Here is a 15370-nt window from a genome sequence, read left to right on the forward strand (position 1 = left end):
ATCTTTTGTACTTTTAATTTTTTGTTTCTCTTCTCTGTTGTCAGGAAATAACTCTTCACTGTCATCCTCCTGAAAAGGGGAATCATTAAGCACATTTGATTCAGACTCTAGCTGAGATTCAATACATTCTCTTTTTTTGTTTTTCTGTTTTCTTTGGGATCTTCTCTTATTTTAGTCTTTAAATCTCTATTTCAGCCTTTTTAACTTTCTTTAATTCCTTAGCTTCTTTGATTTCATCCTTTTTGGGCTTCTTGGAGTCTTTTAATTCTTCTTTGGCTTCCAAAATTCTTTTCTTTGTCCTTAAATCAAATACTAAATTTTCAGAGGAGCTCTCTAGCTCTGGTTTGGTTTTATCTTTTAGTTTCCCAGTTTTTGCTTTTTCTTTTTTAAATCATCTGGGCTTTTCTCTTCTTTATGCCTTATCTTTTTCTTTTTCTTCCTTGGGGAAGTATCTTCTTTTGTCTCACTTTGCTGATCACTATCAGAGTTTGCCTCGAATATGTCATTATTTAAAGACAGTCTCTATAAAATACAAAAAAGGATAGAACACTAACATAATTTTAAAGATTTTGAAAAACAATAATTTAAAAAATTTTAAAAAGTGGTACTAATAAAATCTGGTAGAAAAATTTTAAAGCAAATTCAACTTAACATTACCTACACTGAAGCTGTTTAAGATATTACTTATAGGGGAAATACTGGGAAATAAAAGTGGCCAAATTATATTGTTATATTGTGTATATGTATGAACATACAACAAATTCCACCATTATGTACAATTATAATACACCAATTTTAAAAAATGAAAAAGAAAATATTACTTATATTTGATCTAGCAAATAGGTCCTGATAATTAAGTATCATTTTAAAAATGACAAAACACAAGCTGGACATGGAGGTATATGCCCATAACTCCCAGCTAATCAGGTGGCTAAGGCAGGAGAATCGCAAGTTTGAAGCCAGGCTAGACAACTTGGTAAGACTTCAGTCCAAAACAGAAGTTTTAAAAGAGCTGGAGATATAGTTCAGAGAGAAAGTGCTTGCCTGGTATGTCTAGGACCCTGGGTTCAATCCCCAACATTCAGGAGTGGGGGCAACATGAACAGAGAAATAAAAAAATGTCAAGTCCTTGGAGGCCCCATGTAAGAGAAGGGTTATAAATGACTTTAGAACTTCAAAATTTCCCAAAATATAAGAAAGTAATTTTCACACATTCTTGGTTGGCAACATAGCAGTTACAATCCAAAGACAAAATTTTAAAAATATTTTGGAATACATAATGCTCTTAAATTTCCTGTTACATTTCAGTTTTATGTGGACCAAGCAAACTGTACAAAAATCTTACTTGCCCCATTGATTTGTTAAATAATATTTCCTATGAAAATATATTTTCCAATTTCAAAAATTTAAGAAGTACTTAAGTATTTAAAGTACTTTTGTATAGCCACAAAATGTTGCAAAAAGTATTTTCAGTTCCCATTTCCCAAAATTATCTTATCTTAAAAACTTGAGAGTGGAAAGTAGGGAAAAAAAGATAGGTAAACTTAAGATGTTTTATATACAGGGCCACCACGGTTAAAAAGATAGGGGGAATACGGTGGCCCTGGCTTAAATTTTTTAAACCTCCCAAATCACACGATAAAAAACAACTAGAATTACAAAACAAAACCCGACAGACACCATCTACAACAAAGTGGCTGGGGTGGGAATTGTACTCAGTGGTATAGTGGATGCACACAAGCGCACACACACACAACTGGCAAAATATAAATAGATGAAGACAAACTATTAAGAGCCATAAGACCTACACAATTATACATACCTATATAGGAGGAGGGCAAAATAGCAAACACTAGGAGATTGTGGTGGGAGAAAGAACAGGTCCTTTGAGAAGATCACCTCACCAGAAGGAGTTACACATGTACAAGTGTATGGGCAGCTGTTATGAGCACAGGGTAAGTGATGCGGGGCAAGCTCTATACTATGAACTCCCAAAACTAACCAGAGCCACAGAAAAGGGAGGTGGGGTTGGGGGTGTAGCTCAGTGGTAAAGCACTTGCGTTGCACACATGAAGGACCAGGCTCAATCCCCAGCTATGTTAAAAAAAAAAAAAAAAATGTAACCAGAACAAGCTCACTTCCATGACTGACTTGCATAAAGCCATAATGAGAAGAAACTGCTATTATCAGATTCCAGATAAAGTAGCATGGGGAAGAGAGAAACAAAGAAAAGATCCAGAAATCAGCTGGGCACGGTGGTACACACCTGTAATCCCAGTGATTTGGGAGGCTAAGGCAGGAGAATCACAAGTTCAAAGCCAGCCTCAGCAACTTAGCAAGGCCCAGTCTCAAAATAAAATATAAAAAGGGGTAGGGATGTGGCTCAGTGGTTAAATGGCCCTGAGTTCAATCCCTGGTACAAAAAAAAAAAAAAAAAAAAAAATTCAGACATCAGTGGTGGTGGGGTAAGGTGGAACAGAGCCTAAAAGAACCCTCATGAAGTAATGCCATATTTTTGAACCATTCAAAACATAATAAAGGAGGTTGCTCAAGAGTCATGGAGCTAAAAAGAAACCTAGTCTCTCCTGTCCTCTAAAACTTGAGGAAAAGTCATTTCAAATAAAAATAAATAATACTAAATGTTTTGGATAGACAATTTTGTTAAATTATTTTAAGAAAAAAGGAGACTACGGAACACAGTCACAAGCCAGGCATGGTGGTGGCATGAACCTTGTAGTTCTAGTTGCCTGGGAAGCTGAGGCAGGAGGTTCACTTGACTGCAGAATCTGAGCCAGCCTGCTCAACATGAGACTCTCTTAAAAAAAAAAAAAATTATAGAGCCAGGTTCAGTGGCACACGCCTGTAATCCCAGAGGCTTGAGAGGCTGAGGCAAAAGGATCACAAGTTCAAAAGCCAGTCTCAGCAAAAGCAAGGGCTAAGTAACTCAGTGAAACCCTGTCTCTAAATAAAAAATACAAAATAAGGCTGGGGATGTAGTTCAGTTGTCAAGTACCCTTGAGTTCAATCCTGGATACCTCACCCCCACAAAAGTTATGAATTCAAGTTGCTATCCTTAAAACAACAAAAGTATGCCAGAGGACTTGGGATGTAGCTCAGTGGTAGAATACTTTCTTAGCAAGTAGAACCATGGGTTCAATTCCCAGTACTATAAAAAAAGAAAACAAAAGCATGCCAGAAAGATATGTCTATAAAACATTTAAGAAAACAAACAAAAAACTTTGAGGCCTCAGGCAAAAAGACCAGGTCATTTGAAAGAGGAAGAAATCTGCATCAGACGTTAAGAGAGCAATAGGTAGTACATATTTGCAGCATGCGTGAACACAAGATGAAGAGATGTTGAATGAGGCAATTTTTCTTTTCCTGACTCAATTTCTACATCTACAATGAAAGAATAACAAAGTTTATAAATGGCTAAATAATTCTGCTAAAAAGGGAAAAGCCAGTGAGGTGTATTTCTTGCCACATGCACATCTACTATTATGACCTCAATGATTAGGCCCAAGAGTCATACAGTAAATAATTAAACACTTTGGAAATGAAAGCGTTCACAGTCTGATAAAGAAAACAGAGATTTCAGTCACATACATTAAAGATTCAGAATGTTATTAATGCCTGGAAGTTTTGATTACTTATAGAATAAGGTTAGCTTTGGAAAAGATACTTTCAAATGGAGAAGTAGTTTCCTAAAATTAGGATAAGAACTGTTAAGTTCAAGAATAAGCTTCAAACACACTTGTCTATCAGGAATCACATTCAGATTATCATCAATAATTTAAAAACAAGAAGAGGTCAGGCATGGTGGTTTGCGCCTTTAATCCCAGCAACTCAGGGTAGAGGCAGGAGAATTCCAAGTTTGAGGCCAACCTGGGCAACTTAACCCTGTTAACCCTGTTTGAGACCCTCTCTCGAAATTAAAAAAAATTTTCAAAAGGGCTGGGTGGATGTAGTTCAGTGGTAAAACACCCTAAATCCTCAATACTAAAAAAAAAAAAAAAAAAAAGAAAGAAAGAAAGAAAAAAGAAAAAGAAAGGAGCTTCTAGTTGGCTTTAACCAGAGGCTTGATAAAATAAACAATAAATGACAAATAAAACCAAAATGAAAAGGGGCCATAAAGCTAATATTCCATAGGTCAAGACTTCCTGGGAGTTTTACAAGACTTTTCTTACAAAGAGAGGGAAGAAATACGTTATAAGAAGATTTTGATCAAAAGATATAAATTTTGCATTATATGAACCAATTCCTTAATAAAGCAGGCATACTGGTACATGAATGTTTTCTCAGAAAGAAATAGGGAAGGTGGGAGTAGAAAAATGAAATACAACATAGAGCAAAAGAACTGGGAGAAGTAATCTAAACTGAACTCATTTTTTAAAGGGTCTCTGTTACAAAAATTATAAAACTACTGCTAATTTTAAACTATACTGTCAAAAGTCCTGCCACCACAGCATAAATTTTAAAAATTGGAAATTTCACTCTTCTAACTGGATTTCAAGCTATGAACCCAAATTAAAGGCAACCTAGCATAATGGTTAAGGGTGCAGTTGTCTAGTACTATGAAAGTGGGTGAACTTGGGCTAGTTAACTTAGATAAGCCCTACTTTCTAATCTTAATCCATAAAGAATGCTAACCCAGTGTGTAGCACTTATCTAAGTTATTGTTCAGCAAATACCAGCTGCTTCTGTTAATGCTGTTATTACCATTAACAATCACTACACATAATCAGAACTGGGTCCTAATATTGTTTTGGCCGTTCATAAAAACATTAGGTATTCTTAAAAACCTCAAACTATAGAAAAGGAATCAATATTCAGTCCTTACAATAAATTATAAGCAGGCAGGCCTAAATTATAGCTCAATGGTGGATAACTTGTTCACTGTTTATAAAGGCAGTGGGTTCGATATCTAGCACTAAAATAAAACAAAATAAATTATAAGCTAGAGATGGTTTCCTAGTGCGAGAAAGCTTCACTGTATAAGAGTCCTTGCCAATATTCTAAGAAATGACTATATTTTCCAGGCATGGCACAGTGGCACACACCTGTAATCCTAATGACTTGGGAGGCTGAGGCAGGAGGACTGCAAGTTTGAGGTCAGTCTGGGCAACTTAGCAAGACCCTGTAAAAAAATAAAAGTTTTAAAAAGGCTAAGGATGTAGGTTAGTGATAGACTGCCTAGCATATATGAGGCAAGGAGAGAAGGAGGGATGGGATGGAGAGAGGGACAATTACTTTTAAAAAGAAAACATTTATGGTAAAAATGAGAAGATGAGTACAAATTGGTTCAGTTTGTAAACAGAATCTACAAATGACATTTGTAAAAGGTAAATGGGAAAACTCATAAGAGTCATACTAAATTACTCATGGAATGAGAAGATCCAAGGATAAAACAATAAGGGAAATTAATACAACAAAAAACAACCAAATTTGTGCATTATTTTAACATTATCCCACTCTAGCTCACCTTCCAATCTTTTTCCAAACTACTAAGTACAGAAGTTTGACTCATCTGAGTTTTTCTGGTTTCTTTGCTCTTGGCTACCATCAGGAAAATGGCACAGCCAATGAAATAGTTAAAAACTGAAGTGTGAATAGAAAAAAGACCTGGAAAATCAGCCTGTGCATGATCTGAAATGGATTAATACTTGTAGCTTTAAAAAGTGACCTAGGCGGGGTGTGATGGCACATGCCTGTAATCCCAGCAACTGGGAGGCTTGCAAGAGGTTATCAAGTTCGAGGCCAGCCTCAGCAACTTAGTGAGGCCCCGTCTCAAAATAAAAAGTAAAAAAAGGCTAGGGATGTGGTTTAGTGGTAGACCATCTCCGGGTTCCATCCTCAACACCACCGCCCCCACACATGAGAGACGTGACGTATGTTATAACAGATTAATTAAAAAGTATATGCTGAATTTTTAGTCACAATATTATAAATTGAAAAATAAAAATGAAAACAAAATTGAGGCAATATTCTTTAAGTAAACAAAATTAGTTGCTTACATTATAGATGAGCAAGTAAAATTATAATGTGTCTTTTTTTCTTCTCTTTTATGTTACTCTCTCTTTTCTTCTTTCTTTCCCTTGTTTTTTTTTTTTTTTTGGATGGGGAGAGGGGTGCCTGGAAATTGAACCCAGGGCCTTGAGCATGTAAACACAATTATCACTGAGTTACATCTCCAGGCCCATCACATGCTTAACGGAAAATATTAAGCAACATTCAAGTCTGCTATCCCCCCCAAAACTACGTGTTAAATGCCAGGTCCCCAGGGTGGTGCCGTTAGGAGGTGGGGCCTAATAGTAAGTCCTTAGGTCATTGAGGGATACCCTCAAGAGAATTGGGGATCCTGGTTTCTTCCTCTGATTCCTGGCTTAGGAAGGCAAACAGCTGGCACCTCCACGATTCCCACCTTTGCTATCCAACACCCCCACCAGAGACTGAAAGGAAAGGGTCTGTGAGATATTGGACTGGAAACTTCAGAACTGTAAGTCAAAATCTTTCTCTTTCTAAGTTATAATGTTAGCTGACTAACACACGATCTAGTTTGTCAAATGCAATTACAGACTGGGTTTAAAAAAGAAGAGTTCTGCAAAAAACTGAAAGCAGCCTGTGATAATAAATTAACTATATGAAATTTACACTAAGAATGTTCTATATTTTATTACTTGTAAAATATTATACAGTTTATGTCAGTGAAATTTATAATAAATAAAGTCAAAAAAGAAATGAGGTAAAACATGATACCTGAATATCCTTCTTGACTGCTTTAGCTTTGTTCTCTGCAACTTTCTTCCTAAATTCAAGAAGAACTTCTTTGCAGTCCTCCAAATGAATCTCAGGTTCCCATGTATCATCATCTGATGTATAGCCCTTCCATCGGACTTTATAAAGGATTTTACCCTGTGGTATAAATTAAAAGCAGGCAAATAAAGCATATTAAATGATTATAGTTCCAAAAAACACAACTGCTCAGAATACATGAAAGAACTTGAAAACTACCTTTAAATAAAAGTTAACATCATATTATAAACTATCTATATTTAGCTCCTGAGGCAACTGGGTTTAGAAAGTCACTGATCTACTTTTCATAAACCAAAGATTAAAGTCTTTTTCTGATTATATTAAAAAATCAATGCATAATATTGGATAAGCAATGAAAAATAGGAAGAAACAAATAAAAATCACCCAAGGATAAAAATTTTATCTAATTTCTTTACTTACTGCATTAATACAAGTTTGATGCTCTTTTAAGATAGTAAAAAGATAATACTATAATGGTTAATCTTGCTTTCACTTACATATCAAACTCTTTTAAAAATATTTTTGAAAAACATGATTTTAGTGACTAAAAATTATTTCATAATATAAATACAACAAAACTGTCCTTAAAGAAAAGCTTCCATGATAAAAAAAAAAAAATGTAAAAAAAAATTCAAGGCAGATTGCTCACTGTCAGGCGCCTATCATCCGCCATTTGCCTGCCTCTCGCCTGTCCATCGCCTGCCTTATGATCACCCACTGCCCGCGGGGACAATCGCAACGCGTACGCTCTTCTTGATCACAGAAACCAAAAGGAGTTTATTCCCCAAATCTCAGACTTATATTGAGAACATCAGCCTATCAGAGAGTAGACTACCAGGAAAGTCAGCCTATCAAGGAACAGTCTCCAGGCAGATACCAGGATTGCCTTATGTACAACAGCCAACCAGAGTTACTTCCTAAAACTTGTATATGAGTGCAGCTATGTCTGGCAAGCGGCCAGGCGCCATCTTAGAGATCAGGCCACAGTGCGGCTCTGGGGCCCTCAGAGCCCGCCCCTGACACTGCCTTACACCTATTCATCACCCAACGCACAAAGTTCACCTCCCCATCGTCCGACAACAGTCAGCAAACTGATCGCCAACCGCCAGTGGAGCACCAGCTGCCTGCTGTTGCCAGGAAGTTCACTGTCACAGTACCTGCAGGTTTGATTATACGTGGCTACCGCCTTTTAAGACAACAGCCAGGCCCCGCAGGACCCCTGGCCGGACTGACTGAGCCCCATCTCCAGGATCCCTCAGCCCGACCCATCACCCCCTGACTCTAGGGCCCTCGCATCGACTGACTGCTCCCTGCGGCCAGGACCCCCAGACCAACTGACTGTACCCTATCATCGGGATCCCAGACCAACTGATTGCAACCAGCCTCCAGGATCCCACAACCACACCAAACACACTGGACTTCCAGGACCCCTGCCTGACCAACCGCACCCCACCTCCAGGACCTCTGCTGACCATGTCCACACCCTGAGCTGCAGCTCCCCATTTGCCAACACATTTCGAAGCCAGAGCGGCCATCTTGAATAATCCTGGAAGCCTTAGCTCCGATCTTTACGTGGGGCAAATCCCATCCTGAGGCGCCTGCTGGAGGCTTAAAGCTCATTGTCAGGTACCTCTCATGCATCAGGCTACTGAACTCTGGGAGGTTTCATTACTATATGACTGTTATACAGTAGATTTTCTTTTTTCTCCTTTTTAAAAAATTTAAGTTTTTATTTCTTTACTTTTCTTGCTCTCCTTTCCTTTTGTTTACCTGTTCCCTCAGAGTCTCTTTCTCCCTTTTTTGCATGCTAACATCCAAATTCTTTTGATTACACTCTCACCCTTTCTATTCTCTAGAACTTCTGTATATTCTTTTCTTATCCCATTAACAGCCACATTCTACATCCCTCTGCATCCTCTTTGTCCTCCATTAGAAACTGCAGACCTTATTGCAAATCTGTTTGTTTTATTGAAGATAATATTTAATTCATTCTGTTTATTATGACAATTTTGTTATTGTCCTCATAGGGGCTATTTGGTCTAGGATTGCATAGTGTCTGAATTGGGCACTGCTAATATTGATCTCCTCTTAAAGAAAGGCTTTTGGAAACCATAGGGCCACTATAAGCCTATAGTGGGAAATCTGCAATACCCCAGGATCTGCACTGCTACTGGGGAAGATACATGAACAACATGAAAAGATAAGGGAAGAAAATGATCCAAACAAATCTAGATTCTATATTAATAGAATTCAATGACAATATGTTACAAGAAATGTCAGAAAAGGACTTCAGATTATAGGTGATTAAGATGATTCGCAAAGCAAAGGATGAGATAAGAGAGCAAATGCAGACAATGAATGAAAATACCAATAAGCTAAAAGAGCACCTGCAGGAAGCAAAAGATCATTTCAACAAAGAGATAGAGATTCTCAAAAAAAAAAACCAAACAGAAATCCTTGAAATGAAGGAAACAATAAACCAAATAAAAACTCAATGGAAAGCATCACCAAAAGACTAGAACACTTGGAAGACAGAACCTCAGATAATGAAGACAAAATATTTAATCTTGAAAATAAAGTGGCCCAAACAGAGAAGATGGTAAGAAATCATGAACAGAATCCCCAAGAACTATGGGACATCATGAAAAGAACAAATTTAAGAATTATTGGGATTGAGGAAGGCACAGAGATACAAACCAAAGGAATGAACAACCTATTCAATGAAATAATATCAGAAAATTTCCCAAGCCTGAAGAATGAAATGGAAAATCAAATACAAGAGGCTTACAGAACACCAAATGCACAGAATCACAACAGATCCACACCAAGGCACATTATAATGAAAATGCCTAACATTCAAAATAAAGATAGGATTTTGAAGGCCGCGAGAGAAAAGCATCAGATTACATATAGGGGGAGACCAATACGGATAGCAGCAGACTTCTCAACCCAGACTCTAAAAGCTAGAAGGACCTGGAACAACTTATTTCAAGCTCTGAAAGAACATGGTTGCCAACCAAGAATCCTATACCCAGCAAAACTAACCTTCAGATTTGAAGATGAAATAAAATCCTTCCATGATAAACAAAAGATAAAAGAATTTACAAATAGAAAGCCTGTGCTACAGAATGTTCTCAACAAAATATTCCATGAGGAGGAAATGATAAACAACAGTGGAGGTCAGCAAAGGGAGGAACTACCCTTAGAGAAAAACCACTCAAAGGAGAAACCAAGTCAGCTTAAAAACCAAAAATAAGCCAAATGACTGGGAATACAAATCATAATCTCAATAATAACCCTGAACGCTAATGGCCTAAACTCATCAATCAAAAGACATAGACTGGCAGATGGATTAAAAAGAAAGACCCAACAATATGCTGCCTGCAAGAGACTCATCTCATAGAAAAAGACATCCACAGACTAAAGGTGAAAAGATGGGAAAAAAACCTACCATGCACATGGACTCAGTAAAAAAGCGGGGGTTTCCATCCCTTATATCAGATAAAGTGGACTTCAAGCCAAAGTTAGTCAGAAGGGATAAAGAAGGACATTTCACACTGCTTAAGGGAACCATAAATCAGGAAGACATAACAATAGTAAATATTTATGCCCCAAACAATGGTGCATCCCTGTATATCAAACAAATCCTTCTCAATTTCAGGAATCACATACGCCACAACACAATAATTCTGGGTGACTTTAACACACCGCTGTCACCACTAGATAGATCTTCCAAACAAAAACCAACCAAAGAAACCATAGAACTCAATAACACAATCAATAACCTAGACTTAATAGACATATATAGAATATTCCATTCATCAACGAGCGGATTCACTTCTTCTCAGCAGCACATGGATCCTTCTCAAAAACAGACCATATGTTATGCCACAAAGCAGCCCTTAGGAAATGCAAAAAAATAGAGATACTGCCTTGTGTTCTATCAGATCATAATGGGCTGAGAATAGAAATCAATGACAAAATAAAAGCAGAAATTACTCCGACACCTGGAGACTAAATAATATGCTATTAAATGAAACATGTATAACAAAAAACATCATGGAGGAGATAAAAAAAATTCTTAGAGGTCAATGAGAATGACGATACAATATATTGAAATCTCTGGGACACTATGAAAGCAGTACTAAGAGGAAATTCATTGCATGGAGCGCATTCCAGAAAAGAATGAAAAGTCAACAACTAAATGACCTAACATTACAGCTCAAAGCCCGAGACAAAGAAGAACAGAATAACAGTAAAAGTAGCAGAAGACAGGAACTAATTAAAATCAGAGCTGAAATCAATGAAATTGAAACAAAAAAAACAATTGAAAAAATTGACAAAACAAAAAGTTGGTTCTTTGAGAAAAGTAAACAAAACAGACAAACCCTTAGCCACACTAACAAAGAGAAAGAGAGAGAAAACTCAAATTACTAAAATACATGATGAAAAATGAAATCATGACAGACACCACTGAGATACAGAACATAATGAGAAGCTACTTTGAAAATCTGTTTTCCAACAAGATAGAAACTACTGAAGACATTGACAAATTTCTAGAGACATATGCTCCTCCCAAACTGAACCAGGAGGACATATACAATTTAAACAGATGAATATCAAGCAATGAAATAGAAGAAGCAATTAAAAATCTACCATCCAAGAAAAGCCCAGGACCAGATGGATTCTCAGTTGAGTTCTACAAGACCTTCAAAGAGAACTCATTCCAATACTTCTCAAAGTATTCCAGGAAATAGAAAAGGAGGATACCCTACCAAACTCATTCTATGAAGCTAATACCACCCTCATACCCAAACCAGGCAAAGACACATCAAGGAAAGAAAATTTTAGACCAATATCCTTGATGAATATAGATGCAAAGATCCTTAACAAAATATTGGCAAACCATATTCAAAAACATATTAAGAAAATCGTGCACCATGATCAAGTGGGGTTCATCCCTGGAATGCAAGGATGGTTTAACATCCGCAAATCAATAAACATAATCCATCATGTCAGTAGATTTAAGGATAAGAATCATATGGTTATTTCAAATGATGCAGAAAAAGCATTCAACAAAATACAACACCCCTTCATGCTCAAAACACTAGAAAAAATAGGGATAGTAGGAACATACCTGAACATTGTAAAGGCTATTTATGCTAAGCCCATGGCCAACATCATTCTTAATGGAGAAAAACTGAAACCATTCCCTTTAAAAACGGGAATAAGACAGGGATGTCCTCTTTCACCACTTCTATTCAACATTGTCCTCAAAACTCTAGTCAGAGCAATTAGGCAGACCAAAGAAATTAAAGGAAGAAGAGGAACTTAAGCTGTCACTATTTGCAGATGACATGATTCTATATTTAGAGGATCCAAAAACCTCCTCCAGAAACTTCTAGACCTCATCAATGAATTCAGCAAAATAGCAGGCTGTAAAATCAACACGCATAAATCTAAAGCATTTTTATACACAAGTGACGAAATAGCTGAAAGGGAAATGAGGAAAACAACTCCATTTGCAATAGCCTCAAAAAAATAAAATAAAATAAAATACTTGGGAGTCAATCTAACCAAAGAGGTAAAAAGATCTCTACAAAGAAAACTACAAAACATTGAAGAAAGAAATTGAGGAAGACCTTAGAAGATGGAAAGATCTCCCATGTTCTTGGATAGGCAGAATTAATATTGTCAAAATGGCCATACTACCCAAAGTGCTATACAGATTCAATGCAATTCCAATTAAAATCCCAATGACGTACCTTACAGAAACAGAGCAAGCAATCATGAAATTCATCTGGAAGAATAAGAAACCCAGAATAGCTAAAGCAATCCTTAGCAGGAAGAGCAAAGCAGAGGGTATCGCGATACCAGATCTTCAACTCTACTACAAAGCAATAGTAACAAAAACGGCATGGTATTGGCACTGAAATAGACAGGTAGATCAATGGTACAGAATAGAGAACACGGACACAAACCCAAATAAATACAATTTTCTCATACTAGACAAAGGTGCCAAAAATATGCAATGGAGAAAAGTTAGCCTCTTCAACAAATGGTGCTGGGAAAACTGAAAATCCATATGCAACAGAATGAAACTAAACCCCTATCTCTCACCCTGTTCAAAACTCAACTCACAATGGATCAAGGACCTTGAAATCAGACCAGAGACACTTCATCTTATAAAAGAAAAAGTAGGTCCAAATCGTCAACATGTCAGCTTAGGATCAGACTTCCTTAACAGGACTCCCATAGCACAAGAAATAAAAGCAAGAATCAATAACTGGGATAGATCAAACTAAATAGCTTTCTCTTAGCAAAGGAAACTATCAGCAATGCGAAGAAAGAGCCTACAGAGTGGGAGAATATCTTTGCCAATCATACTTCATATAGAGCACTAATTTCCAGAATATATAAAGAACTCAAAAAACTCTACACCAAGAATACAAATAACCCAATCAACAAATGGTCTAAGGATATGAACAGATGCTTCACAGAAGAAGATCTACAAGCAATCAACAGATATATGAAAAAATGTTCACCATCTTTAGTAATAAGAGAAATGTAAGTCAAAACTGCACTAAGATTCCATCTCACCCCAATTAGAATGGTGATTATCAAGAGTACAAGCAACCGTAGGTGTTGGAGAGGATGTGGGAAAAAGGTACACTCATACATTGTTGGTGGGGTTGCAAATTAGTGCAGTCAATCTGGAAAGCAGTGTGGAGATTCCTTAGTAAACTTGGAATGGACCCGCCATTTGAGCCAGCTATCCACTCCTTGGCCTATACCCAAAGGACTTAAAATCAGCATACTACAGAGCTACAGCCACAACAATGTTCATAGCTGCTCAATTCACAATAGCCAGACTGTGGAACTAACCAAATGTCCTTCAATTGATGAATGGATAAAGAAACTGTGATACACACACACACACACACACACACACACACACACACACACCACGGAGTATTACTCAGCCATAAAGAATGATAAAATTATGGCATTGCAGGCAAATGGATGAAATTGGAGAATATCATGCTAGGTGAGATAAGCCAATCTCAAAAATGCAAAGGGCGAATGATCTCACTGATAAGCGGATGATGACACATAATGGGGGGTGGGAGGTGGGCAAGAATGGAGGAAGGAGGGACTGTATAGAGGGAAAAGAGGCGTGGGAGAGGTGGGAGGGGAGGAAAAAAAATAACACAATGAATCAAACATCATTACCCTATGTAAATGTATGATTATGCAAATGGTATGCTGTTACTCCATGTACAGAAACAACATGTATCCCATTTGTTTACAATAATAATAAATTTTTAAAAGTTAAAAAAATAGTTTCAGATAATTTATTGTTGACATTTTATTAGTATTTTAGTAATGTTGTGATTTAAAAGTGAAATGGTATGCTAATGAATACAACTCTGCCATAAAGCTCGAAAATGTTTTTTCTTCAGAAAGAGCAATAAGAAAATATATCTTATAATTTTACTTTAAATTTTAAGGTTGAAATAGCATTTTTGCAAGAAAAAATTAGAAATTCCAAACAAAAGATCTAAAAATTAAATGTATTTTATCATGTAGGAAAGCAAGATTGATATTGAAGGTGAAATCTAGTCAGTATTTACAATCATTCTGTTTGATGGAGGACTACTGCTATACTGCCACTCTTCTCTCTCTTTCTCTACAAACACACACCACACACATACACACACACACACACACACACACACACACACACACAGCATTTACTGCAAAATATTTTCCTTTAACATACAGGCATCTGAACACTGCAAGATAAACTTTGTTATCTGGATCTGGATCTTTGTTATTCTAAATTTAGAAACACGTATTTTTCCCTCACTTTTTACTAAACTTGTTATCCTTTGCCTTAAATCCCTTGCTGTAAGACTCCTTAGTATTTCACATAGTTAATGTATAAAAATTGTTTTGGTTTGTATTTTTATATGAGCTATGACTATAAAATAATACTTAAAAACACAATAGAGTTTTCCATCCAAATAGTGAAATAAATTATTCTGTGCAATATATTTTTGGCAACAAAACATATAAGAGAGGGAAAAAAATAAAATATTCTGCATTAAAAAAAAAAATTCAAAACTAGAAAGCCTGCACTATAAAACATTCCCAGCAAAATATTCCATGAGGAGGAAATGAAAAATAAAAAAATTAAAATCAGCAAAGGAAGGAACTGCACTGAAGGGAAAGCTCAATCAAAGGAGAAACTAAGTCAAGTTAAAAATAAAAAATAAACCAAAATGATCAGGAATACAAATCATATCTCCATAGTAACCCTGAATCTTAATGGCCTAAACTTATCAATCAAAAGACATACACTAGCAGACTGGAGTTTTAAAAAGAAACAACAATATGCTCTCTTCAAGAGAATCTCTAGGAAAAGACATTCACAGACTGAAGGTGAAAGGTTGGGAAAAAACATATCACTCACATGGACTGCACAAACAAGCAGAGGTTTGCATCCTCATATCAGACAAAGGGAACTTCAAACCAAAGTTAGTCAGAAGGGACT

The 15370-nt window shown here is 36.6% G+C and overlaps 1 protein-coding gene across 1 annotated transcript in view; it reads right to left on the minus strand.

Annotated features, from left to right (window-relative positions):
• Mphosph8 (M-phase phosphoprotein 8) overlaps positions 1-15370 on the minus strand; it is a 57784-nt gene that overhangs the window by 26952 nt on the left and 15462 nt on the right. The window contains 5 exon segments of the mRNA XM_047552425.1: positions 3-125; positions 128-190; positions 193-375; positions 378-522; positions 6757-6912. Of these exon segments, the coding sequence (XP_047408381.1) occupies positions 3-125; positions 128-190; positions 193-375; positions 378-522; positions 6757-6912 (670 nt within the window).

This window comes from Sciurus carolinensis, chromosome 5 (genome assembly GCF_902686445.1).
Source record: "Sciurus carolinensis chromosome 5, mSciCar1.2, whole genome shotgun sequence".
NCBI classification, from domain to species: domain Eukaryota; kingdom Metazoa; phylum Chordata; class Mammalia; order Rodentia; family Sciuridae; genus Sciurus; species Sciurus carolinensis.